Here is a 26475-nt window from a genome sequence, read left to right on the forward strand (position 1 = left end):
AAGAGGTGTATGTAACTTTTATGATTCAGGACTGTGACAATTACTGACTTTTTTTTCTTCTGCAGATGTGCTCTTGAGGGGCAGCTCCTGTGCATTGGTGGAGCGCCTCCGTCTGATAAGGAGGCAAACAAGGAGGACTAAGGAGGACGTGCTTCACAAAATGCTGCAATCATCAGATCTGGCTGATAGCGAGCACAGGGCATGGAGAGAGACAATAAACGAGAAACTAGAAGTGGGTAGCCAGGAGAGGAGACAAGGTCAGGAGTGGATAATAAAGCTCATGGAGGACCAGAGATGCTGAGGTCCCAATTGCACTGCAGGTGGAACACGTGTGCTCGACTCGCCCTGGCCTCGAAAACTTCCTTCCTTGTTTTCCCCAAATTCCCCACACGCATTCCTCTCATATTCCCAGTAATTGCAGTACCCGTTGCGCTCCGCCCCAGGGATATTTTCCATAATGACATTTGAACTTTCATGCAACTGTGAGATCCTCACTTCAGAGAGTGTTGCTCACTGTCACTGTCCCTTGTGAGAAATGTTAAGCTGTGTATTGCTGTTTAATAAAAATTTAGTCTTTCAAAGACAGTCTTTATTTGTGACCTACACAGGGTGTTTGCAATAGAAATTCACTCCCAGTGGCAATTGGCCCATTTGCAGACTACAATCTATGAAAATTAAAATTAACGTTCAGGCAGGAATCATTATAGGGGTCATTCAGGGTGGCAAATAAACAATGCCTGGCTCAGTGCATTACAGAAAGACGTGTTACTGGGGCTCATTGTCAAAATGCTGTTTCAAAGCCTCCCTTACTTGAATAGTGCCCCCTGCTCTATTGAACCCCTCGAATAGCCCTGATGTCTGGCTTGAAACCAGCCGCCAGGCGATCCACCTCAGTGCTTCATTCCTGGGAAAACTTTTCTCTCTTCGCTTCACAAATGTTATGCAGAGCACAGCAGACTGCTATGACAATGGGAATATTTTTCTCATTGAGGTCTAACCTGTCAAAAAGGCAGTGCCAGTGACCCTTTAATCTGCCAAACACACATTCTGCAGTCATTCTTCACCTGCCAAGCCTGTTGCTGAAGCATTCTTTGCTGCTGTTAAGGTTTCTGGTGGAAGGCTTCATGAGCCACGGGACTAAGGGGTAGGCTGGGTCTCCCAGGATCACTGGGGGCGTTTCCACATTTCCTGTTGGAATCTTCTGGCCTGGAAAGAATCCCTGCATGTAGCTTTTCTATACAGGCCAGTGTTCCTGAAGGTGCATGCGTCATGCACCATCCCTGACAATCCTGTGTTGATGTCAGTGGAATGACACTGGTGATCTACCAGCATCTGCAGTACCGTAGAGAAGTATCCCTTTCTGTTGATGTACTCTGTCGCAAGATGGTCTGAAGCCAACATTGGGAAATGTATGCGATCTGTTGCAATTAGGGAATCCCATTGCTGCATAGCCATCCGCTATTTCCCACTCATTGCACAGAGTCACAGTCATTCTTAGCAGGAGGCGATTTATGGCCTGCATACTTGCATCACTGCTACCCCTTGGGTGTAATTACAGTGGTTTATGATCGTTCATGTAACTGAAGTAGACTTCACTTCGTAGTGTAGACATGGCCTTGGAGAATATTCAGTATAATACAGGAGAAGGGAGAGTTAAGAGCAACTACAGCAATGAATAGGAGACCAGGGGAAATCACTTTGATGGATTGAGGTTCATAGGTATAGTAGGGCACGTAAAATTTACCAAACGCGTATTAGTCAGAGGACTAAACCTACTAGCTATAGGTTGATATGAAAGATGAATGGGGGAACCCACCACTGACATCAATGATTTCAGGCTGCGGGTTTGTCATAGAGGTCACGGATTCTGTGACTTCTGCAGTGCCCGGTGTGTCTGGCTCAGGGCAGCTAAGTCAGCCCCTGCGCCAGGCGCACCAGCTGCTGCTGGGGCACTCTCAGGCCCCTGCACTGGCTCCGTGCCTCCCCTCCCCCCAGCAGCAGAGTTTGGGTGTGGGAGGGGGCAGGGGGTTGAGGAACAGGACAGGGTGAGACTGGCTCTGGGTGGCACTTATCTGGGGGGCTCCTCAGAAGCAGCAATATCCCCCTTGCTCAGCTGCTTGGCAAAGGCATGGCCAGGAGCTCTGCGCTCTGCCTCCGCCCAGAGCGCTGGCTTCGCAGCACCCATTGACCAGGAACTGCCTGGCCATGCCTCCACCTAGCAGCTGAGCAAGTAGGATGTCGCTGCTTCCGGGGAGCCTCCCAGGTAAGTGCCACCCAGAGCCCGCCTCACCCCCTCCTGTGCCCCTGCCCCCTCTCACACCGAAACTCTGCTGCTGGGGGGAGGCACGGAGGCACGGAGCCAGGTAGGGAGCCTACTGGCCCCACTGCCCGCATCCCCCCAGCATCAGTGGGGGTCCCAGGCCTCACGCTGCCACCCACACACCCTCTCCCAGCATCTGTGGGGTCCCAGGCAGCCCTCTCCCCAATTTTATTCACTGGTATTTTTAGTAAAAGTTATGGACGGGTCACAGGCTGTGAATTTTTGTTTATTGCCTGTGACTTTTACTAAAAATACCCATGACTAAAACGTAGCCTTAATGATCAGTGCTGAGGTTGAGAAGTCCAGTCTCACTCCCAAATTCTTGGAAGTGGGAAGGTCCTAATGAATGTGCTGTCACTGAACGTTGCTAGAGGGCTTCATTCTCTGGTTAATGGGAGGCAATCATTCTGAACCCTTCCAGTCTCCTAAGATCTGGCTCACTGCTTTCATAAGTGAAATATACTGTTATCCTTTTGGCTTGAAGACTGTTTGTTTTGTGTGTTTTGCCTGGTGAATTGTGTTGTTGCTTAAATGCCCTTAATTGTGGTGGCCCAAAGGGTTTCACTATAGTTGGACAGTGAAGTAGAAGCATGAACCAACTCTTTTTCCAATTCCCATAGATGTGTGTGGGGTGGAGCTTGGGTATGAAGGGTTAGAGGGGTTCTGGGTGTATGGGGTGAGGGTTGGCGGGGATGTCTTGGTGTGGAAGGTCCAGATGCACAGGAGTTGGGCGGATGGGGGAGCAGCTTCCCCTACAATGACCCATCCCCTCGCAGCTGAGGAGTGATGGGGGCAGGAAGCATTCCTGCAGCCGGGGGGAGGTTTCTGGCCCCAGCCACTTCTTGCAGGGGAAGAGGAAGTCCTGTCCTCTCCTGCCTCCCATCCAGTTGGGACTAGCAGCTGATTCTGGCTCAGGGTAGGAGCCACCTGCTGGGATTTCCCCAGCCCTGCGGTGATTTACCTTTCTGCCGGGTGCTCTGGGTGCCTGAAATGATGTACCTGCACAGCTACGGAATGGTGCATGACTGCTCTTGCAGCTTCCCTTTGCTTCCCTGTCGGAAAGTCATTTTTCTGCAGGGAAGCAAAGAAATCTGCAGGGGACATGAATTCTGTGGACGTGCAGTAGCACAGAATTCCCCCAGGAGTAAAGGGCAGAGTAGTAATACTATATTATCAGCCAGTGAGTTTGAGTACCTGTACTCGCTCACCACCACCACCCGCCTTGTCCCCGTCCCTGGTGGTGTCTGCCGCAAACAAGCGGGACAGATGGGGCAGTCGAGCATAACCCCCCAAAATAAAAAGAAAAGGAGTACTTGTGGCACCTTAGAGACTAACAAATTTATTAGAGCATAAGCTTTCGTGAGCTACAGCTCACTTCATCGGATGCATTAAATGCATCCGATGAAGTGAGCTGTAGCTCACGAAAGCTTATGCTCTAATAAATTTGTTAGTCTCTAAGGTGCCACAAGTACTCCTTTTCTTTTTGCGAATACAGACTAACACGGCTGCTACTCTGAAACCCCCAAAATAAAGAGACTAAGACACTGGACCTGTTTGGACACCATGTTTATTTAGTGGGTAGCCTCCAGTTACATATCTCTAACCAGCATGGGTCATGGCTCCAATGATTGGGCCTCTCTCACAAAGTGCAGCAGTCCGTCCAGGATCTCCCTTCAAGTGTACATCCATGTTCTCTGAACAAACAGACTCCAAGCTTCATGGCCTCAAAGACTTGAGGGCCACGCTTCACTCTCTGTGCCTTTACATGCCCCCAGCCTCCAGGAAGCACTTAGGCCCCAGCAGCCTCCGAGATTCCCGGTGCCTCCTTACAAAAGAAAGGAAAACGACTGTACATGTCTTCAGCCCCTACCTGCTGCCTCAGCTTCCCAGTTGGGCTTACATAGATGCCCCGGCGGGGCCAGACAGGCCTTTTGAAGGTGTGCCCAAAGATGACATACCAGTCTCGAGTCTGGATCCATCCATCCTTTTGTTTTTGGACCGCCTGTCACGCTTCCACCCACCATGGTCTTACATAACATTGGACCGTTGGGTGCTCAGCACTATAACAGTCAGTTACACCCTCTAGTTTTCATCCACCCCGCCATCCCTACCCAGTCCCTTTTCAGGGGCCCTTCTCACAAGCAGCTTCTTGTCCAGGAAGTGGAGGCCCTCCTAGGTGTGGTAGCCGTAGAGGAGTTTCCTCAAGACTCGAGAGGAAAGAGGTTTTAATTCCAATGTTTCCTAATCATGAAGGCCAAAGGGTGAGGGGTGAGGGCTCTATGGCCCATTCTGGACCTGCATCACCTCAACAAATATCTAAAAAAAACCCTGAGGTTCTACATGATTTTTCTGGCCTCTATCATTCTCTCCCTGAATCTAGGAGACTGGTACGCCACCCTCAATTTCCACATCTCCATCTTCCGCGAACACAGGAGATTCATCTGTTTGTAGTGGGTCAACACCACTTACCAATTCACAGCATTTCTCTTCAGCCTGACTGCAGCCCTATGGGTTTTCAGAAAGTGTATGGTGGTGGTTGCAGCCTTCCTCAGATGTCGAGGCATATGAGTCTACCCATACCTGATGACTGGCTGATCAAAGGCTTCTTGCAGATTCAAGTTCAGTACAGCATTGGCATAGTATGGGCCACCTTTCAGACTCTGGATCTGTTAATTAATGAGCAAAAGTCAACTTTGGTTCACTTTAGAGAATAAACTTCATTGAGGCGGTGCTCGATTCCACCCTGGCCAAGGCCTATTTACCGGAGACCAGATTCCAAACTATGCCAGACTTGATCTCCCCCAGGTCGCAGCCCACCCTCTTATAACCTCCTGGGTTTGCCTCAAACTGTTGCGTCACATGGGGGCACGTACCTATGTGGTGCAGAACGTATGGCTACACCTCCGAGCCCTACAGTTGTGGCTGGCATCAGTCTACTCCCCAGGCAGACATCACTTGGACTCAATACTCACGATTCCATCGTCTGACCTAGCTTCACTGACTTGGTGGAGAGACCCAGGTTCCAAATGAAAGGGATACCCTTTGCTGTGCTGTATCAGTTGGTAAGCTTGGTTTAGGACACCTCAGACCTGGGGTGAGGAGCCCACCTCGACAATCTGTGGGCTCAGGGCCTCTGGTCCCAGGAAGAACTCTCCCAGCATATAAATGTCAGGGAACTGAGGGCAGTACACTTGACTTGTCAGGTGTTCCTTCTCCAGATCTCAGGCAAGGCCTGGTTTAGGCCTTGATGGACAACTCAGCCTTAGTGTTTTACATCAACAAGCAGGGAGGAACTCAATCTTCAGCTCTGTGCCAAGAGGCCCTCCAGGTGTGGGACTTCTGTGTGAAACACGCCTTTCATCGCAAAGCATCACATCTCCCAGGAGCCTGGAACACACTGGTGTATCACCTCAGCAGATCCTTTTCCTCATCACGAGTGGTTTCTCTACCTGGAGGTTGCCAATTTCATCTTCCAGAAGTGTGGGCATCCCCATGTGGACCTATTCGCCACCAAACAGAACAGGAAATGCCATCAGTTCTGTTTGCTACCTGGGCTCGGCAGGGGTTCTGTCTTTGATGCCTTCTGACTCTCATGGGCAGACTGCCTGCTGAATGCCTTCCCACCAATCCCCTGGGTTCACAAGATCTTCTAAAGATCAAGCAGGGCAAGGCGAGAGTTATCCTGATAGCTCTGGCGTGGCCATACCACCATTGGTTCGGTACGCTTCTGGACCTCTCAGTGGCCGTTCCACTCATGCTCCCATCCAGTCCGGACTTGATTTCACAAGACCATGGGCATTGGGCCTTTGGCTTCACCCATTCCTCGTCTCCTTGCACCTGATGGCATGATTGCTGCGTGGCTGAACCCTGAAGTCAAACCTGTTCCGAACAGGCCTGCTCAAGTCTTACTAGGTAGCAGAAAGCCTTCCACCAGGGACACTTACTTGGCTAAGTGGAAACGTTTCACTTGTTGGGCCTTTAAGCCCAATCTTTCTCTATCCCGGTGTTCTCTGCTGTCTATCTTGGACTATTTGCTCCACCTTAAACATTAAGGTCTGACTCTCTCATCTGTTAAGGTTCATTTGGCAGCCAGCCTTCCACCTCCAGTGCAGGGCCAAATCAATGTTATCCCACAAGATGATGCTCCGGTTTCTCAAGGCCCTGGAAAGATACTCTGTCTTCAGGTTTGTGACCTGATTCCCCCATGGGATTTAAACCTGGTCCTGTTGACGCTCACTGGGCCTCCCTTCAAGCCAGACGCTAGCATCATGTTTCATGCTACTTCTGTCTCAGAGGGTTGCCTTCCTTGTGGCAATCGCCTCAGCCAGGAGGGTCTCTGAGATCAAAGCCCTGACGATAGAACCCCATTATACAATGTCTTCAAGGACTAGGTCCAGTTGTGCCCCCATCCGGCCTTCCTTCCAAAGGTGGTGTCGCAAGTCTAAAACAACCAGGATACTTTTCTTCCGGCCTTCTTTCCAAAACCTCAGACCACCAAGAAGGGTCAGCTCCATACATTAGATGTTACGCAGACCCTAGCCTTCTACATAGAGAGCACTAAGCCCTCCCTAAATCTACGTAACTGTGTGGCAGCAGCGGAAAGGATAAGAGAACTGCCTGTATCCGGGCCTGTTACATGTAGTTGGAGGTTCACCTCCAGCCATTGTGACCGTTCATTCCATGAGAGCTTAGGCTTCATAAGCAGCATTGTGGATCCGCGCCATAGTTGTTGGTATGTACCTTCACGTCCCATTATGCCATCACCCAGCAGGTCCGTGATGATGCCAGTTTCAGAAGAGTGGTGTTGCAGTCAGCAGGTCCAAAAACCTTGAACCCACCTCCGAGGGTACTGATTGTGAGTCACCTAGCATGGAATGGACAGGAGAAAGCTGTCAAAGAAGAAAAATGGTTACTAAACTTTCGTAACTGTTGTCTTTTGAGTTGCTCATGTCCATTCCATGACCCTCCATCCTACCCCTCTATCAGAGTTATTAGCAAGAAGGAGCTGAGATGATGTGGAGCCAGCAGCGCCCCTTATACTGGCACATACATGCATGGCTCCAAGGGGTGCTAGAGCCAGTCCTTCGGATACCACTAAGGGAAAAATCTCCGACAACTGTGCACGGAGTGTGCACATCTAGCCTGGAACAGACATGAGCAATACGTCTCGAAGAACAACAGTTACAAAAGGATTGAAACCTTGCTTTCTCCATAGTTCTGAGGCATTATCCTCAGTTGAGAGTTGTCAGCGTGAAAGCCGATTGATATCCTCCTAATCATTACCTTTTGAGGAGGCGATTGTTCTTTTCATTTTAGAACTTTGATTTTAAAATAATAATAATAATAAAAAAAGCTCCTCAAAAAAGGCATCAGCTAATCAAGTCTGAATTATTTGATTTTTTTGTTTGTTTTAAATAACTTCCAGGCACAGCATCCTGCAATAGGAAGCGAACATCAGCACTAAATGTGAATTTTCTGTGTTTTCCTGTTGGCTTTATTACGACCTCCAGTTATTTCTTACATTTTTTCTTATTTCCAAACAAAAACAAACAAAAAATAAAATAAACAACTTTCTCTAAAAGTTATAAAAGTATTAATTTGCTCTGGGCCCTTTTAGTCTCTCTGGTAAACTCATAATTAGGCGTTTTTTTTTAAAGTGTATTCTCATCTCTAGGGTATATATAACTGTTCCACAACTAGTAAATCTATATTCATATATTAGGGTTTTTAAAGGCATATTATTTACACAATTCACTGGAATGGCTCCTGTGGAACTTAGGAGGCACTCTCATGTAATTATGTATTTAGAATGCCTGGTATCCACTGTTTGTGTGTGTGTGTGTGTATAATATATATTTATATTTATATATTTCAAAATTTAATGGAGAAGAATTTACTGTTCATTAAGTGTTTTGCAGATATTTAAAAAGCACTGCGTTGGTTTTCTTTTTCCATAAATGATTAGTTGCTTGCCAAATGCAGTTAATTTTTAACAGGGCTATTTTTGGATTGTAACATAGCAAAATATGCACTGGAAACTCCTTGTTTTTCTATCTTTGAATATTCAGATTTTTTTCTTTGATCCAAAGGTGCAGGGATGTTTGTGCTGTTGTATGGGTATGAGAAAGGTTGAGGGGATGAAAACTGTTCTTGGGCTTGGAATTAGTACATCCAGTTTGAGCCAAAGTGAATATCTGTGGCTGTTATAAATCCATGAGAATAGCAGTTTATAATGTAAACGCTAGCTGATGTATAACTGATATGTTGCCTAAAATGAGCTAAGTTCCGTGGTTACATGAAAGGTGCACATTGGGTGCAAGTGACAAAGTGATGGAACTTGTACCGTTTTGACATTGTTGTGGTGGCAAAAAGGCACAGTTGAGCAGGAGTGAAGGGATATGGATATGTGTGTTCTCATGCTTTTATTGTGTATGATCAATAAAACAATTAAAACAATAATTGGCAATGGCAAAAAATGCTTCTCTCTGCTGGTAGATCACAAGCAGGGCCACATGACATGTTTAGTCTATTATATCGTCACCGGAATCTGTCAACTGATGGCCTTGTGACTGTTAACCTCAATGTGTGTGCTTGATATAACCTTAAGAGACACAAAGTGGGGAAGATAATATCTTTTATTGGATCAACTTCTGTTGGTGAAAGAGACAAGCTTTTCCAGCTTGCACAGAGCTCTTCAAGTCCTGAGGTTACACAGGTCAAGACTCCTAAGCCACGTTGCCTTCATTTTATTTTTAAAAAGTATACAAGCAATAATACTCTAAAAAGAATATTATACCGGAAGAGCTTGCTGGCCAAAAGGCCACAGTATTCTGTTTACAAAGTGACATCTTCTCATAGAATCAGAAACTGGGGGTGTTTGGTTATATCTAGTCCAATCCCAGCCATTGCATGATTGTTCTCCTGCAGCCAAGTCTCCAGGGTCTTGTTTCCTTAGTTTTAAATGATGGAGCTTTCACCACTTCCTTTGGGACACAAGTGCATCATCTACTCTAGAAAGAACTCATTGTTAGATTTTTTTTCTGGTATTCTGCCTTAATTTCCTTCTGCTCAGTCTTATCTCATTCCCCTTACTTACTTTGCGCACTGGTCTAGTGGGAACAATTCCTTTCCTTAGTTAGCATTTACACTTTCCAGACCTTAGTAGGCTGTGATCATATTCTCTATCCACACTTCCGGTATGTGTTTTGGGAGGTAGGAAGTAAGACTACACTTTCCCAAGAGAAGCAAAAGCCCTATTGCTTAATCGTTTAAAACTGAACTGCACAAAGCACTGGACGCTACTACGGGAGAACAATCCTGCTGTGACTACAGACGGAACTCAAAGTGGAGAAGCAGCTCCTGTCCAAACCTAATATAAGATTATACTAACCAAAAATCAGGACTTGGAATAAGGCGATTTGGGTTCTATTTTTGGCTGTGCCACTGACTTGCTAAGTGACGTTGAACATGTCCTGTAAAATGTAAGGCATTGTAGCTATACTAAAGGGTCACACCTGCTATAGCAAGAAATGCTGCACTGTGAACTCGAAGTGTAGATTGTTGCACATTAATTGTTGTCTCTCTTAGGTTGATTCAACCTTCTTCTTTACACCAGGGCCATAATATTTCTTCCCAATGCCTCTCTTATTAGCTTTAATTCCCAAAAACTTGCTTTTTCAAAAATCTAATCTTTAAACTACTATATCCTACTTTTTCTTACTATAGTGAATTCAGATTTCAGTTTTCACACACTTTGTGTGCACTATATTTGTAAAACACATGGTGTTTCTGGAAGTTATCTGTTTTTTTCTCCAAGTAATGACCATTCAGTTTTGCAGGCAGGGTTGCATTTCTGATCTTGAACAGAATTTAATAAAATAATATTTAGTAACCTCTGACATGACACACATGCTGAAAGGCCCCAGAAGAGAACACATTTGATAAAACCGGTAGGATAGCTTTTAAGGTAAAGCATTATTGCCATGGTTTAGAACCTGGCTAAGAGACAACAAAGAGCAGGAATAAATCACCAGTTTTCAACGTGACAAAAGTTAACAATGAGATTTGTATTAGAATTGGTTTTGTTTTAATATGTTAAATGATTTAGGAAGGTGGAGGATGACAAAAATCTAGGTCAGTCTTCAACTGAGGATCTTCAGAGGGACCTACCAAAGGTAGGTGAACGGACAACCCACTAGAAAAGGAAATGCATTACCTTGTATTTATTCAGAGATAGAAGACCAAAAAAAAAAAGAAACCTAATGCTTCTCTCTCTGAGGAGAAATTGAAAAGACTGTGACTGTTTCATTTAGATGGAAGATGAATAGGAAGGCATATGAGATGGGAGTATGTAAAATAATAAATGGCCTAGGAAATAGGGCACTATTGTTTATCCTTTCATAGAATACAAGGTCAAGGGGCTGTCCAATGAAATTGAAGGCAGCCAATTTAAAACAAAGGAAATAGTTTTCTACACCATTTCTAATTAGTCTGTGGCTATCTTTACCACAAAATATAATTGAATCTAAGATTTAGCAAGATTAAAATAAGAAAAGAAAAGAATTAGACATTTATATTTAAAGGACATTCAGAATTATAGTAGATGAGATATGTCAGATATAAAAAAACATCATGCTTCTGCATTTAAGCCAACCACTAAAGGTATGTCTACTGCATTGTAAACCCAGATTTGTGGGACCTGTGCTTGCGGACTCAGTGTTTCCAAACTCACATTTCGGTGTCCACACTGCATTGTAACCCTGGGTTTACAGTTGCTCGACCCAGATCCCACAACTGTGCTAACTCATCCTTACTGCACTCGCAGACCTTCTGACTCAGGGCTGTGGCATGAGCTGTGTCCTCACTCCAAAATGACAGGGCTTAGACTGAAGTTTCAGCAGGACTTGGGCTCTGACCTTGACCCGCCCTCTTAGGAGGAAGGGTCTAAGGACCCAGTCCTGAGTGTTTGCTGATCTGCGTCAGACTGTTTTATATGTGGACAGAAGTGGGGCTTGGGATCAAACCTGAGTCAGAGCCCGGGCTTAGTGTGTGGTGTAGATATACCCTCAGTGTTGGGAATGAGGAAGAAAATTCCCTTATGGGAAAGTTGGTTTGTAACTGTCCATTTTGGGATGTCTTGCACCTTCCTCTGAAGCAGTTGGTACTGACTGCTGTGAGAAAGACGATCGTGGAGTAGATGGACCCAGTGGTCTGATCTGATACTGCATTTCCTACATTCTGGAGTAGTGGAGCATGTTCCTGTGCTTAAAGCAGAGGACTGGGAATGAGGACTTAATTTCTATTTGTCTGTGTTGTGGATGTGCTTTGTGACCTTCTGCAAGTCTCCTTCCCCCCCACCTCAGTTTCCTCTTCTATGAAATTGATATAACTGTCATGTGTTGAGGCTTGTTAATTTTTGTAACGCATTCTTGGGTCCAACAGCTATGAAGAAATCCAAAATATTAGTATAATTTAAATGTTAGATGTGCAGAGAAACTACTGTGGGTTAGGACCAGTACCTTGTGGCAATATCAAGGTTCCCATCTGGCTACAGTCAAAATTCAGTGCTTCTTGCGCCTTTTAAAAATAAATAAATATAGATGTAGATTGACATGGGTTCAAGAGAGGGTTTTGTCAGTCAGCTTCAAATAGTAAATGCTGAGGCCAGCCCCTTGTTGGTGGAGCTGTCAATACAGAAGTGAGTATTTGACATTCGGCTTGGTTGGTGGCTAGGGATGGAGGATGTTGAGTTTTTCAGAGATCAGGCTGTAAATGAAGTTGTTCTGTTGGGTCACTCATCTGATTTACACTCAAGCTGTTTCTATTGAAACACCTGAGGCCTTTTGTTCAAGCTTGTGAATAAGCTTCTTTCAGTTCCCAATTGTAATTTAGAGCCTCGTTTCTTTCAATGGGCAGAAAGCAAGTACAGGAATGACATTTCCCCCCATTGTGTGAACCTTTGCTCTTTTAAAGACAAATGCTGATTTAAAAAAAAAAAAAAAGGAACAGAACTCCAGTGGTAATGTAAATCTTGTTACATGCATGAGAAAAATCCTAGATGACTGTCTCAAAAGTCACATAAGGAGTTGGTTATTTTCTGTTGTGTACTTCCTCACAGATCAATAATAACTGAGGTCTGGACCAATATTAATGAACTAGTTTGCATATGTAAATAAGTACATCCTGATTAGCTGCAAGGAGTTCTGTGACACTGATCTCTTAACTTCCCTGGACATGATAAGAGTAGGTTTTGTTTTGTGTTTTTGCATTGGGATTTAGAATTCTTCTGTATGTAGGAACACTCGAGTATTGTCTGATAGGTTAAAACAGCAGACTGAGAAGTGTGACTTGGGTTTCTAGTGCTTGCTGTGATTCCTGGTCCATAATTCCTGCTCTCTCTCTTGACTTATAATTTGCCTGACAATAAAATAGGTGACACCTTCCTATCGCACAGGGGGGTTGTGTTCATAAAGTATACAGATTCTTGAATTCTAGATTCTTTATCAAGTGTAGAATTTATTTATAAAATTGAGGTGAGATTATATTAGGGTAACCAAAACTTCTAAAAAGCACTTTTTCCTAGGTTAAATTCTCCAGTGAATTTGAAAAATATGTGTATTTTTGGAGCGGAAGCATAAATTGGAGCAAAATATCCCAAGTGACATGATATAAACTGGTGATAGGGTTAATGCAAGTGTTGTTTACTGTATGGTAACAAATTATGAATTTAGGAGGCTGTCCTCTTTCTGCCCATTTCTGGATTGGTCACATGGCTCCCACATATTAAATTTAGTGCAGGACTTTCCACTCCTCCCAGAGCAGTGAGAAATAGTGGCTCAAAAGGCAGCTGCCATTTCACACCGTCACAGCTGTCCCTTCCACTCATATTTTCTCTCATCCCCCTGCTTCTTAAAAAAAAGAAAAAAAAAAGGCTTAATATGTCATAGGGGTGTGGAGATGAAGAATATAATGGTGTGAGATTTCATGTAACTAATCTGTCATATCCTGCTGTGTTTGTAACTAGCTGCCCATTTAAAATGCATTGGTATTACACCACCATGCCAGTGATACAATAAACAGCAAGTTTAGGCTCAAAAGTTCTGTAACTGATAAGAACAAGGTTGCTGTCAAAATGCCAGTAATAATTTTAACCTGCTGTGCTAAAGATGTAAAAACTATGGATATCAGAATGAAATAGTTTTAAATATCAGGTTTCAGAGTAGCAGCCGTGTTGGTCTGTATTCACAAAAAGAAAAGGAGTACTTGTGGACCTTAGAGACTAACAGATTTATTTGAGCATAAGCTTTCATGAGCTACAGCTCACATGCATCCGATGAAGGGAGATGTAGCTCACGAAAGCTTATGCTCAAATAAATTTGTTAGTCTCTAAGGTGTCACAAGTCCTCCTTATCTTTTTTAAATATCAGTGGCTACTATTTTCCTTTTTTTTTGATGGGCTGACCCCCTCTTTTTTTATTTTTGTTTTTCATCCATTTGGAAAGGTGAAGTATCAGTTTGCTTTGGTAACTGTAGTTTAGTTAATGAATAGCAGAGCAAGTAGAAACAGAAAACCTTTGCAAAAAGAAAAGGAGTACTTGTGGCACCTTAGAGACTAACAAATGTATTAGAGCATAAGGTTTCGTGAGCTCACTTCATCAGATGCATTTGCTGGAAAATACAGGGGGGAGATTGATATACACACACAGAGAACATGAAACAATGGGTTTATCATATACACTGTAAGGAGAGTGATCGCTTAAGATAAGCCATCACCAGCAGCAGGGGGGGGAAAGGAGGAAAACCTTTCATGGTGACAAGCAAGGTAGGCTATTTCCAGCAGTTAACAAGAATATCTGAGGAACAGTGGGGGGTGGGGTGAGGGGGGAGAAATAACATGGGGAAATAGTTTTACTTTGTGTAATGACTCATCCATTCCCAATCTCTATTCAAGCCTAGATTTCAGAGTAGCAGCCGTGTTAGTCTGTATTCGCAAAAAGAAAAGGAGTACGTGTGGCACCTTAGAGACTAACAAATTTATTAGAGCATAAGCTTTCATGAGCTACAGCTCACTTCATCGGATGCATTTGGTTTGACCAATGTACATGGCAGAGGGGCATTGCTGGCACATGATGGCATATATCACATTGGTAGATGCGCAGGTGAACGAGCCTCTGATATTGTGGCTGATGTGATTAGGCCCTATGATGGTGTCCCCTGAATAGATAGGTGGACAGAGTTGGCAACGGGCTTTGTTGCAAGGATAGGTTCCTGGGTTAGTGGTTCTGTTGTGTGGTGTGTGGTTGCTGGTGAGTATTTGCTTCAGATTGGGGGGCTGTCTGTAAGCAAGGACTGGCCTGTCTCCCAAGATCTGTGAGAGTGATGGGTCATCCTTCAGGATAGGTTGTAGATCCTTGATGATGCGTTGGAGAGGTTTTAGTTGGGGGCTGAAGGTGATGGCTAGTGGCGTTCTGTTATTTTCTTTGTTGGGCCTGGCCTGTAGTAGGTGACTTCTGGGTACTCTTCTGGCTCTGTCAGTCTGTTTCTTCACTTCAGCAGGTGGGTGTTGTAGTTGTAGGAGCCTTTGCAAACAGTGACTGAGTTGTTGTTGTCCTTGGGCATAGGATCTTCCCCCCGCCCCCTTCCCACTCACTCTGGTGCAAGGGTGGGGTGGGAGTGCGTGGAACAAAATCCACAAAATCTTTTCTCTTTCCCTGACACTATCCAATGGAATTTGCCGTTCATTTTTCTGCTTACCTTGCAGAATCTTTCACTCTGTGGTGTATTTGAGAGGTGGCTATGCATGGAGGGAGAGAGAACTGATTAATTGGAAAGAAATAACTTTGTTTAGTGCAGTACCACGAAAACTGATGCAAAAAGCTGATTAAATAATTAATTTGTTGGACCATAACCTCTTTTTTTTTTTTTTTTCACTTTTTGCTACTGTGTCATCTAAGAGTTTCTGAGGAGAAAAATCAATCAGTAGTGTTTCTTGAAGCTCTTTCAGTCTTAAAGGCCAGCTGCAACTATGTTGATGCAATTCAGCTAAGTCGTCAAAGTTCCTGTAATCTGTGCCATCCTGTCTCATACAGTCCCATCTCATAGTTGTCCTTTCTCTGCAGTGCTCTATGCCCAGATCTCTGTGGCTGGGCTGCTCCAGCCTGGCGGACAGCATGCCCTCGCTGCGATGCCTGTATAACCCAGGGACTGGCGCACTCACAGCTTTCCAGGTACTTTTTCTCTCTCTTTCTTTCTCTTTCTTTCTCTCTCTCTCTGTCTGTGTGTGCATGTCTGTTTCTTGCTCTCTCTTGCTTGCTTACATCCATTTATTCTGCTTCAAACTGTGTGCTTCCTTATGCCATTCAAAACTCCTACAGTCATTAAACTCATCTCATGTAGATTCTGAGTATATCACTCTGGGGCATTTTCATTGCTTTTTTTTAATATCAGTTTGCCTGAAGTGGTCTGGTACCATCAACTTTTTGCCATTGTTTCTCAGGTATATCAAAAGCATGCAGCTGAAGTTTAACAAGTGTAACTGGCACGCAGTACTCATCATACAGTCTCTGATCTGGGCCTACATACAGCCAATTGCCTTAATTTTGCTATCAACATTTTTCTTAAAACTATTGGAAAAATTTGCAATGGGCTGGTGCAGTGGCACTGATAACTGATGCCCTGTGTTCGTATTTATTTTGTTAGATTTAATAATGGCAGCCCAGGAGCTTCGGTTACAAAAAATTAGAACATAGAAAAGTTAATCAGATGCCGCACAAAGCAAGCAGATTTTGCACTGTGTTCTGAAGTTTGGTAGATTTTGACTCTGATGAGCTCTCAAGGGAAATAATTCCAAGGATGGGAAAGGGTCTACTGCTAGACATGGCGTATTCAAATCTTCAGTTCTGATAGCAAGCCTGTCCCACCCAATCTTAATTGTGTCAATTTGGAGTATAGAGTGAGAGGCAATTCTTGAATAACCACGTCCCAGACCATTCAGGGCTTCAAAATCATTGCCAACACCTTGAATTACAGCTAGACATGAACATGGAGGCAGTGCAGATTGAGCTACACAGGTGTTGTCTTTGTTCTGGGCACTACTGGAAGCTGATAACTGTTTCTGCACTAGCTGAGGCTTCTGGGGTACTTCAGGGGTAGAGCCTTGCAAATCAAGCCTTGTCGGCTCAATGGCATGAATGATTGCTTCAAGGTGCATACTAGAGAGGTATAGCTGCAGTCTTATCCTAGGCAGATGGTGGCCGGTGGGGCTTTTCCCCAGCCGCCTCTGGGAATCGAAGAGCAATCACTGATCCAGTATGCCCCTCAAGTCGTGAATCATTTTGACAAAAGTTAGTTACCTGCCTTCAAGAGATGGCATGCAAGAAACTTGTATTTTCCTTTGGATCTGGTTTACTGCTCCCAGGATTGGCAGGACAAGGGAGTGCTGTGGAGAGATGCTCTCAGTCCCAGGGGCGGTTTAAGTGTCTTACATCATTCTGCAGCAACCCTTCTAGCTGACCTAGCACTAGCATTGATGGACTCTGGAAGGTGTCCTGTCAGCCCTCCTTGGCTGAAGCAAGCTTGTTGCAGAGCTTTCAGTGGGGGAGGGGAAGAGAGCTTTTATATCCTTCTAAGAGGACTCTGGAGACAAGGGCAGTATTTAGATTCCTACTTCTAATCCTGATTTGCATAATTTGACTGAATCAGATGGGCCTCTTTTGGGGTTTGTGTTGAGGAATAAATATCTGACATGTGTAAACTCTGCTTTAAGGGTGAACCCCGATAGTGTGTGCGGTGCAGTTTGCATATGGAAACCGGTACCCCTCTTTCTTCTTGATCTTTTTCCGATAGCACAATATATACTTCTGTTTTTTAGAAAAATCATACATTTATATAGTATCTTTTACCTCAGGATACCCCAAAGCACTTTACAAACTACTGATATTCAAGAATCATTTCACCACTAACAAAATGTATCCCCGTCTGAAGCTGAACAAATCAACTGTATAACAGGAACACGCTGCTACTCTGAAAAGGAACACAACAGTTCAGGACTGGAAGTGATGATGAATACCATATCCGTTTGAAAGTACAGTGAGAATTTGGGATTTGGCGACACTCAACTCCTCTGAGAAATTTCTGAGGCTATTTAATGCCCATGAGTGATGGGGAACTCTGCCTCACATGCCATCGGAAACACCTCTCTAGCAGCACAGTGCCCCTAGTCCCATGCTGGGGCACTGATTCTGTAGTAACTGAGGGGAGAAACTTTGAACATCCAGCACCAGTTTCTGCAGCATTTGCATGGTCTTTATCCCAATCAGTTTTTGAATAGACTTTGACCTTTATTAGCTTGCAAGGTCTGATGAGATTTCTTCCTTAGGTTGCTGTCTATTTTGTTGCAGTAATCTGATTGGGTGTAGGGTTTTAACACGTCAGTGACTAGGATATTGAGAGATATTTCCACCTTTTTTTGGTGCTATAAGAATTTTCAATGTAGCATTTTAAGATCTGTTTTTGTAGCCCAGCAAATTTTCTCATATTAAGCTACATTTTTTTTTTTAGCAAGCTTGAAGTAACTGGAGAAGAATATCAATTTTCTTTGCTTGTGGCAAGAAAGAAGATGCCATCTGGAATGCCACTTAGTCACTGCTGAATTTGTCTAGTTATTTACATGCTTTGCCATGAGATGCTCAGATAGAAATGGTAGAACAGGCACTTTCTGAATAGTTCAGCTAACAACCTGCTGACACCTCATGGGAAGCATTGGCAAATATTCGAGTTGGAGAATTCTCTTGTTATGTTAGATGACATCCAAGTTTCTCTTCCTATGTTTGTTTTACTATCAAAAACATTTGTTTGAAAACAGGCTCTTACAGTCCCTCAATTCAATTTGACAACGCTTTGTGACATCACAACAGGTAGCAGCAATGTCAAAACTGGAGTTCTAACTTTGCATGGGGGATTAAGCAGTAGGAGCGATATATTTCTCTATTGCCTCTTATCTTAGAAGATCCCAATGTGCTTACTAACCATGACTGACCATATAAGTGAAAAGCAACCAGCTCTTGATGGAGAGCAACAGCAAACTGGTACATGACATGCTGCATAGCAGCGTGGGTAGGAGATGAAGATGAAATTTTAGCAGAGGACGACAAAATGACTGATCCCCTACTCTTAAGAGCAAAACTGCCATCAGGCCTTTAATGTTCATGAAGAACATGCCATTCCAAACTGATGGCAAATTTTAGCCCACTGTGACCTTCCTAAGCAACAGAAATCCTGTTTACATGTAGATGTTCTTAATAATAAAAATAGTCATATGCAGAGTTGTCTCTGAAACTGAATATTTTTAAGTTTCCAGGACACACACCAGAAGGTGTATTTATATTCTAGTGAAATTTTTCACTTGAATAAAATTATTTACTTCCCCTATCATAAAATACTTGCTGGAAAAGGAAGGATGCAAATTCAGAAATCAGCATATGTCATATTTAAGAGCCCTCCCTGACTGTGAACCATGGCTTACAGTTAAACTTGGTGTTAAAACACAAGAGTGCAGTGAAAATGGAATGTGTCTCAAGACATCCAAGGTTGCAAGGTTTGAATGTGTAAAAAGTTAAAGTAGTCTGGGTTTTCTTCCTAAATTATTTGGGTAACAGACGTTTGGTGGTAATAGGATTTAGCACACATTTAGTGATGGTCATCTGTAGATCTTCAAGTGCTTCACAAAGGTGAGCAAGTGTGATTATTCCCACTGTACAGGTGAGGAAACTGAGCAGTGGGTTTAAATGACTTACCCAAGCTCACACAATAAGTCCGTGGCAGAAGATTTCCTCACAAGTGCCACATCAGATATAGACTATAAACTCTTTGGGGCAGGGACCGTGTCTTTGTTGTAAGGTGCCCGGCACAATTTTGGGTGCTCAAAAAGAAGACAAAACAAAATAAAGTCAGGAGCAGCTCTGTCAGTTGTAGGCTGCCAGTTCTGAGATCCAGTAGCATGTTATGGGTAGCATAGAAAACAGAGAAGGGTTAGATTCCCCATGGTAGAGTCAGAAGCATCCTGTTGGGTGAAGGGGAAGATTGAGACACTGTAGTCTTTCTAGACTGCTTTACAGAGTATTTCATTTAAATTCCCACAATCTGCTATGGTTGTGGCAGGTTGAATCGAGTACTTGAGCATGAAGCACAGAATGACACACAGAATGTCACTTCCACAGGCTGTAGCTCCTTATTAAAGATGAAGGTGGTTGTGATCTGTGCAGTTTTGTGCTAATTAGTGTGACCTTCTTATTGATGACATAGGGTGCTGTCTTTTGATTGGGCAAAGCCCTTAGAATGAAGTATATGCGAGAGTAATTTTGACGTTAGCGGATCGGACAGGGTTAAGTTGCTGATGGCATATGTGCACCTTCTCTTCTGATAGAGGCCATTTTTTGGAGAAGTGTGAGGGATAAAGATATGTGGTGATTGAGATGCATGGGTCACAACCTGGTACACGCAGGCAGCAAAGAGAAAGGGGCAGCTGTTTTGTTTTGGTTTTTTGCTTGCTTGCCACTTTTCACCATGGCTGATATTGATACATATGAAGTGATTTTTCTTAAGAAGGGCATTGTCAGTAATTTATATACAATGTTCAGCTTTCTTTGTAAATTTCAAAGCAAGTTTCTTTCAGACTATTCACAGGTTTTGTTTAAAAAGTTGAGTTTTTCATTACTGAAAATAACTGTGTGTATATAAATATGAGAGGGAATAATGACGATATTATTGATGGCCTTAAGGTAAGTAACCCCTACAAAGCAAGCTGTGCATGCTTTCCAGTCATTGTGTTGGGTGCAGATGTCTCTTACAATTTGTCTAAAATGAATTATTCAGCACTGGAAAGAGCAATTATTAGTATGATAGTTTTTGTGTCTAACTGGAGGTGAAATACACTGCCTGGTCAAGAGATTTCATCGGTGCAGAGAAATAGCTGCACTTGACCGACTCCTGCTTTGCATTTCCTGCTCTGGTTCTGTTCCAGTGGCCCTGTGAAATGTGCCTGCAGGCTATTTACAGTGAGATCATAAAAGTGAATCATAATTTTGGTGACTAAGATCCAGAGCATGTGGCTCCGACACCCCCCAGCTGGTGGCAGGCTCACCCCTGTTTATGAATGTAGTTAGGTGGCCCCCAACTGTTTACAAGACAGCAGAGGTGAGACTTTTGATTGACAAGTCAGAAATGCATTAGATCATTCCCTCTGCCAGTCTCTGGTTCATGCTGTTAAAAATGTCAGCCTCTCCAAGTTTGAATGGCAGCCCGAGGGCCTCAGAAGCTTTTTGTTTTCTGAGATGGAAACACAAATTGGATGTGTGCCTGAGCGCTTCATCCTGGGCTGTAATTTCATCTTTTAGCTAAGAACCACAAGGTACATGAGCAAAGCACCCTGTAAACAATAATACTGGGGAAAAAAATAAACAAGGTCGTGTTTCTGGTACGTTGATCCACCAGTGTCCTGACCTCTATCACGTTGAACATCTCCACTCTGATTGCTGTTCCCTTTGGCATTACAATGAGAGGGAGAGAGGCTGACAGAGGAGGCAAAGATTTAAAGTTGCAGTGTTGCAGTTCCTTGTACTGGCTATGAAATACTGAACTGCCACAATGTGACACTTGGATTTTTAAGCAAAGTTTCTTGTATGAGATGTTCAGAGTCCACTCCTCCTGCTTCCTTCACCCCAGCTCATTGATAATTCATGGCCATGAAGAATGCGTCACGAACCGTGAAATCTGGTTTTCCCCCCCCATGAAATCTGGTCTTTTGTGTGCTTTTACGTTGTACTATACAGATTTCACAGGGGGAAACCAGTGTTTCTCAAATTGGGGGTCCTGACCCAAAAAGGCGTTTCGGGGCGGAGGGGTTCAGGTTATTTTAGGGGGGTCGGGGTATTGCCATTCTTACTTCTGCACTGCCTTCAGAGCTGGGCATCTGGAGAGTGGCAGCTGCTGACCGAGGGCCCAGCTCTACAGGCCACAGCACAGAAATAAGGGTGGCAATACCAGACCAGGCCATCGTTACTTCTGTGCTGCTGCTGGTGGTGGCGCTGCCTTTAGAGCTGGGCTCCTGGCCAGCAGCCGCCACTCTCCAGCTGCCCAGCTCTGAAGGCAGCACCGCCGCCAGCAGCAGCACAAAAGTAAGGGTAACAGTACCACAAACCCCCCTACAATAACCTTGCGCCCTCTGCCCCAATGCTTTTTTGAGACAGAACCCTTACAATTATAACACTGTGAAATTTCAGATTTTAATAGCTGAAATCATGAAATTTACGATTTTTAAATCCTATGTCCATGAAATTGACCAAAATGGACCCATAATTTGGTTGATAAGATTGAAAGCCATAGCAATTAAAAGCATGAAAGGGAATAAGAGAAATGACAGAAATGCAACCAAATTAACCACTCAATATTTAGTGGTGTGACAGAGTTAGAGGTTCAGGAGTCCAAATTCCAGTGGAGTGAGATGCGTGTGCACCCTAGTCTGTGATTTTTAAATGGAAGGATGCTGCAGCGCTAGTCTAGCTGTGTGTGTCTGTGAGTTGTTGAGCTTTGGTAAACAGATACAGTGCTGTAGGGCAGTGCACACAACAAAAAATATTAGAGAACCTACTTATCACCCTGTTGCTTTAGTGACCTTGACATCTAGCCGGTTCATTAGATCCTCAGAACCAGTGCTCCATGTTCTCTGTCATTCCATGGCTGGGGAATCTACTACAGAATCCACTCTCTGCTGCAGAATTGTGCTCTAGGATCTAAGCTTCCATTTAAAAAAAATTGTTTCTGGTCTGTGTGATTGCAAAGGAAATGTTCCAAACATGGCAATGGATGAGTAAGTGATGTGGCTTTTTCTGTTAAAAATGCTATTACAAGAGTGAATTACAATGTAATAACTGGAAAACTGTTTCTTTTCCATCTAAATGTCTAACATTTATAACTTTTGAAAATATAAATATATGTTTCAGCTCTCCAGTTGAAGGCCTGGTCTACATTAGGGGCTTGTCTACACTGGCAATTTACAGTGCTGCAACTTTCTCGCTCAGGGATGTGAAAAAACACCCCTCCTCTCCCCCCGAGTGCAGCAAGTTTCAGCACCGTAAAGCGCCAGTGTAGACAGTGCTTCAGCGCTGAGAGCTGTGCCTTCGTGGATGTGGGTGTTATTAGAGCACTGGGAGAGCTCTCTCCTAGTGCTGTGCTGCAACTACACAAGCCACGTTAAAGCACTGCTGCAGCAGCACTTTAACGTTGCCAGTGTAGACTAGCCCAAGGAAATTAGATCAGTAGAACTACATCGCTCGGAGTTGTGAAAAATCCATACCCGTGAGTGGTGCAGTTAAACTGACCTAACCGCTGGTGTAGACAGCGAGTGGAATCACAGAGTTTATTGGGGCAGTTCCCACGGCTTTAACGGTTTGATTTAATGCTCCAGCTTGTACTTCTTGATAGTGTAGGAGTTGGAGGAGCCCTTGGCAGCGTTGATGAGTTTGTTGGCCAGGCACTCAGCGATGGTCTTGATGTTGTGGAAGGCGGCCTCGCAGGCCCCAGTGCACAGCAGCCAGATGGCTTGGTTGACATGGCACAGCGGGGACACATCCACAGCCTGTCTCTGGACAGTGCCGGCACAGCCGATGCGGGTCGAGTCCACCCTGGGCCCATTGTTGATGATGTTGTTGACCAGGACCTGCAGGGGGTTCTCCCCAGTGAGCAGGTGGATGATCTCAAAGGCATGCTTGATGATGCGCACGGTCATGAGCTTCTTGCCGTTGTTGCGGCCGTGCATCATCATGGAGTTGGTGAGGCACTCCATGATGGGGCACTGGGCCTTGCAGAAGCGCTTGGCTGCGTAGCACCCGGTGCTGTGGGGCAGGTACTTGGCATACTTCTCCTTCACCGCTATGTAGTCCTGAAGGGAGATGTCCTTGATCTGAACATCATCCGTGCTCCATTTCCCGAAGAGCTTGATGTCGGGGATCTCCGCCACAGCGGGCACAGTCTCCCATTCAGTCATTATGGCGGCAGCTCCAGTGGCATACTGCCTCTTGGGGAGGTGGATTACCTATGCCTCTGGGAGAACCCTCCCATCAGCATAGGTAGTGTCTTCACCAAAGTGCAGCAGTGCAGCTGCACAGCAGTGCAGCTGCAGCCATTTATGTGTAGACAAGCCCTAAGAAGCAAAAAGAGTGGTACAACAGAAAGAAAAGGAGTTCTTGTGGCACCTTGGAGACTAACAAATTTATTAGAGCATAAGCTTTCGTGAGCTACAGCTCACTTCATCGGATGCATTTCGATGAAGTGAGCTGTAGCTCACGAAAGCTTATGCTCTAATTAATTTGTTAGTCTCTAAGGTGCCACAAGTACTCCTTTTCTTTTTGCGAATACAGACTAACACGGCTGCTACTCTGAAACCTGGTACAACAGAGTATACATCATCCAGTTGTTTGCCCCAGAATACAGCAATCAATGTGATTATTAGCATAAAAATGCATTGTAATCACTAAGCTACCAGTGCTTCAACTCTGCATTAATGATCTCGTGTTACTGTGTAAAACCCAGTGCTGTTCCTGGTAAGCAGAGTGGTGAGATCTAGTGTAGCAGCATTGGTTTGTTGATCAGTTTTAAAAAAAAAAACAAAAAACAAAAAACTGTTCTGCCAGCCAAGCCTGGATTTTCTTCCCTCCCCTGTTAGAAGTCAGAAAGGTGTATAAAGCTGTTTTGACAAATGGCATATGTAGTGCCACATTGAAGGGATACAGGTATTTTTAAAGCTAGCTCCAGTTCTTGACTATTGTGAACATCTGCTTAGAGGTATTGTGGAGCTCCACAATGCACTAATTGAATTACTCTTTTCTGGAGTTGCAGACTGCACTAATTGAATTACAATCAGCTTGTGTATGTGTGTGTGTGTGTGTGTGTGTGTGTGTGTGTTGAAATGAGCAGAGCTGAAGCCTTGGGGAGCAGGAAGGTAGTGGGAGACATGACAGATCATATGTACTGTGCTGCTATCTAATGGCTACTTGTGGTACTGCATGGTCTCAAGGGAAGAGACAGTATTTCAGTCCTTTGCATAACCTAGGGCTAAACTCATCCAATTTAATTCTGGTGGTCCCAGGACATTTTTTAAAGCTTTAAATAATGGTAAGAAGGAAGGAAGTTTCATTTACTAGAATTTCTAGTTAACAATTTGTTTTTTAAAAAGCTTTAAAATAACTTAATTTTAATAGATACATAAGAATGAGGTTCCAAATATTTTTAACATAGGTCTTATTTAATATCAATCTTTTTGTAGTGCCTCTAATGGCAACTTTAGTGTCCCGTATTGGGTGGAAAGAGTGGATTAAGCATGCTGCATCAAAATCCCTCTTAAACATTAATGCCTGCCTGCATCTATATATTCCTGGTGAAGTTAGTACCAGGATAGCCTACTGTAAATCACAGGGCTTTACTATAATTTTGTGTTTGAAGAACTCTATGGGAAGTGCTTAAAATGTAGCCAGTTCCACAAGATCAGGTTCTATAAATCTCTGCTGAACTGGCAAAGAGTTAAAGAATATAATTTTACCACAAACCTGGGAAAGTTTTGAAACAGTGAAAAGTGCAATAAACCTTTCTCATCCAGTCTTGTAAGTCTCTGTTAGTCACAATTCAGTGATTCATGTAAAACAAATATCATGCATTCATAATTCCAAGGAAGGGGAATGTAGGAGAACAGAACAAGGGCTGTCCTTCTATAAAGCAGGAATTTAACTAGGCACATACCAGTTTGAAAAAAAGCCCTAAAGAGAAATGTGCTTGCAGAATCCTAATATTCAGAGGTAGAAGGGAGACTTAAGTCAGATTTTTATCAATTTCTCTTCTATTGAAAAGTTGTTCCCCCCAGCATATGAAAACTTCCTGGTTTATGTACAAAAATAATCAAATGTTCTAGTCTTCATGCTCTTTACTATTATGAGAATCCAGCAGCTAGATACAATACCTCACTAATAGATACCTCACTAATTTCCACTATTCTATTTCTGCCTATTCTCACAAAATAATTTCTCACGAGAGATCTAATAGCAGAGATAGCACTGTAGTGAGGTCTCGTTAGTAAGACTTCATTGCTTTTCGAAAGATGCTAATGTAACTTGCTAGAATGCTATTTAGTGTAACTAAAACTAAACGACACTTGTCAGAATAAACAAAAAACATATACAGCGATATGCGAGATCCTTTTCTATTGCATTTGTTCACTTACTTGCAATCTCTTAATATCTGGACATCTAATGTGAATCGGCAAGGTTCCACTATATGTGCAACTACTGTGATGTCTCTGGTTTCATTGAGATCTGCAAAAAGACAAAAGAATTCTGCAAACTAACATTTTGTCTTAAATGCCACTTTTTGAGGAGGTGTTAACCAAATCAGTCTGCAGAATTTATTTTGATTTAAAGTTGCTTCTCTTTAGCATTGTATTAGATTGTCTACCTTCTTGGATTCCTTTTGAAATAGTCAAGGAGACTGTTTCCAGGAGACATTGCCAATCAAATGTTCAAATAATTAATTGCAGTCCTAATGCTTTTGTCCAAATGTTACATGGGGGAGGGGGGTGTTTATTTTTAAATGATTGTCAGTGTAATTTGGCACCATTGTCAAACGTTCTTTGATTCTGTCTGTAAACATCGCAGTCATCAAGCCAGCCACATACATGCAGCTTTGTAGAATAGAACTTGAGATCTAGGTCTCCAGAAACACAGTTATATATCCAGTAAACAAAAGGAGGATATCTCTTAGCCCAGCCAATGAAAGGAACCAATAAACGTATGAACATGTCTGGTATCTCACAAGTGTATGCTCTGCACTCCTATAGCACTTTAGAAGTGATGAATTAAGTCTACAGTGACCCCAAGAAGTAGGCAATACATGTTTGTCCATGCCATACTCTCACAATAGCTTTCCTTGTCAAGTTTTAGAAAAATAACGCATTGATGTTTTGGATTGTTCATAATAAAAATCCTTATGCTTAGCGAACCCCTTCTTACAGTGTCTCCTGCTGGGAGAGCCTGGAACTGGAGGCTTTTTTACAGAGCATGAGTCACCTTCATGTGGCATAAGAGTGAGCTCAGTGCTACTTTAAGAAGCTGTAA

At 43.6% G+C, this 26475-nt stretch overlaps 2 protein-coding genes across 22 annotated transcripts in view; one reads left to right on the forward strand and one right to left on the reverse strand.

Annotated features, from left to right (window-relative positions):
* BTRC (beta-transducin repeat containing E3 ubiquitin protein ligase) overlaps positions 1-26475 on the forward strand; it is a 167398-nt gene that overhangs the window by 35633 nt on the left and 105290 nt on the right. For 11 of the 21 annotated variants that reach the window (XM_038408304.2, XM_043519814.1, XM_043519815.1 and 8 more), the window contains one exon: positions 15439-15546. The exons of the other annotated variants lie outside the window; for them this stretch is intronic. In XM_038408304.2, the coding sequence (XP_038264232.2) occupies positions 15439-15546 (108 nt within the window). The remainder of the gene's footprint in view (positions 1-15438; positions 15547-26475) is intronic. 21 annotated transcript variants of the gene reach the window in all.
* Positions 22716-23402, reverse strand: LOC119858399 (40S ribosomal protein S5-like). The gene has a single exon (XM_038408935.2). The coding sequence runs from the start codon at positions 23358-23360 to the stop codon at positions 22770-22772; it is 591 nt and encodes a 196-aa protein (XP_038264863.1). The 5' UTR covers positions 23361-23402; the 3' UTR covers positions 22716-22769.

Source organism: Dermochelys coriacea, chromosome 7, assembly GCF_009764565.3.
Source record: "Dermochelys coriacea isolate rDerCor1 chromosome 7, rDerCor1.pri.v4, whole genome shotgun sequence".
Taxonomy (NCBI): Eukaryota; Metazoa; Chordata; order Testudines; family Dermochelyidae; genus Dermochelys; species Dermochelys coriacea.

What these genes read in the sequence shown, in the direction of transcription:
- LOC119858399 (XM_038408935.2), bottom strand. Translation starts at nt 23,360, where the DNA reads ATGACTGAATGGGAGACTGTGCCCGCTGTGGCGGAGATCCCCGACATC.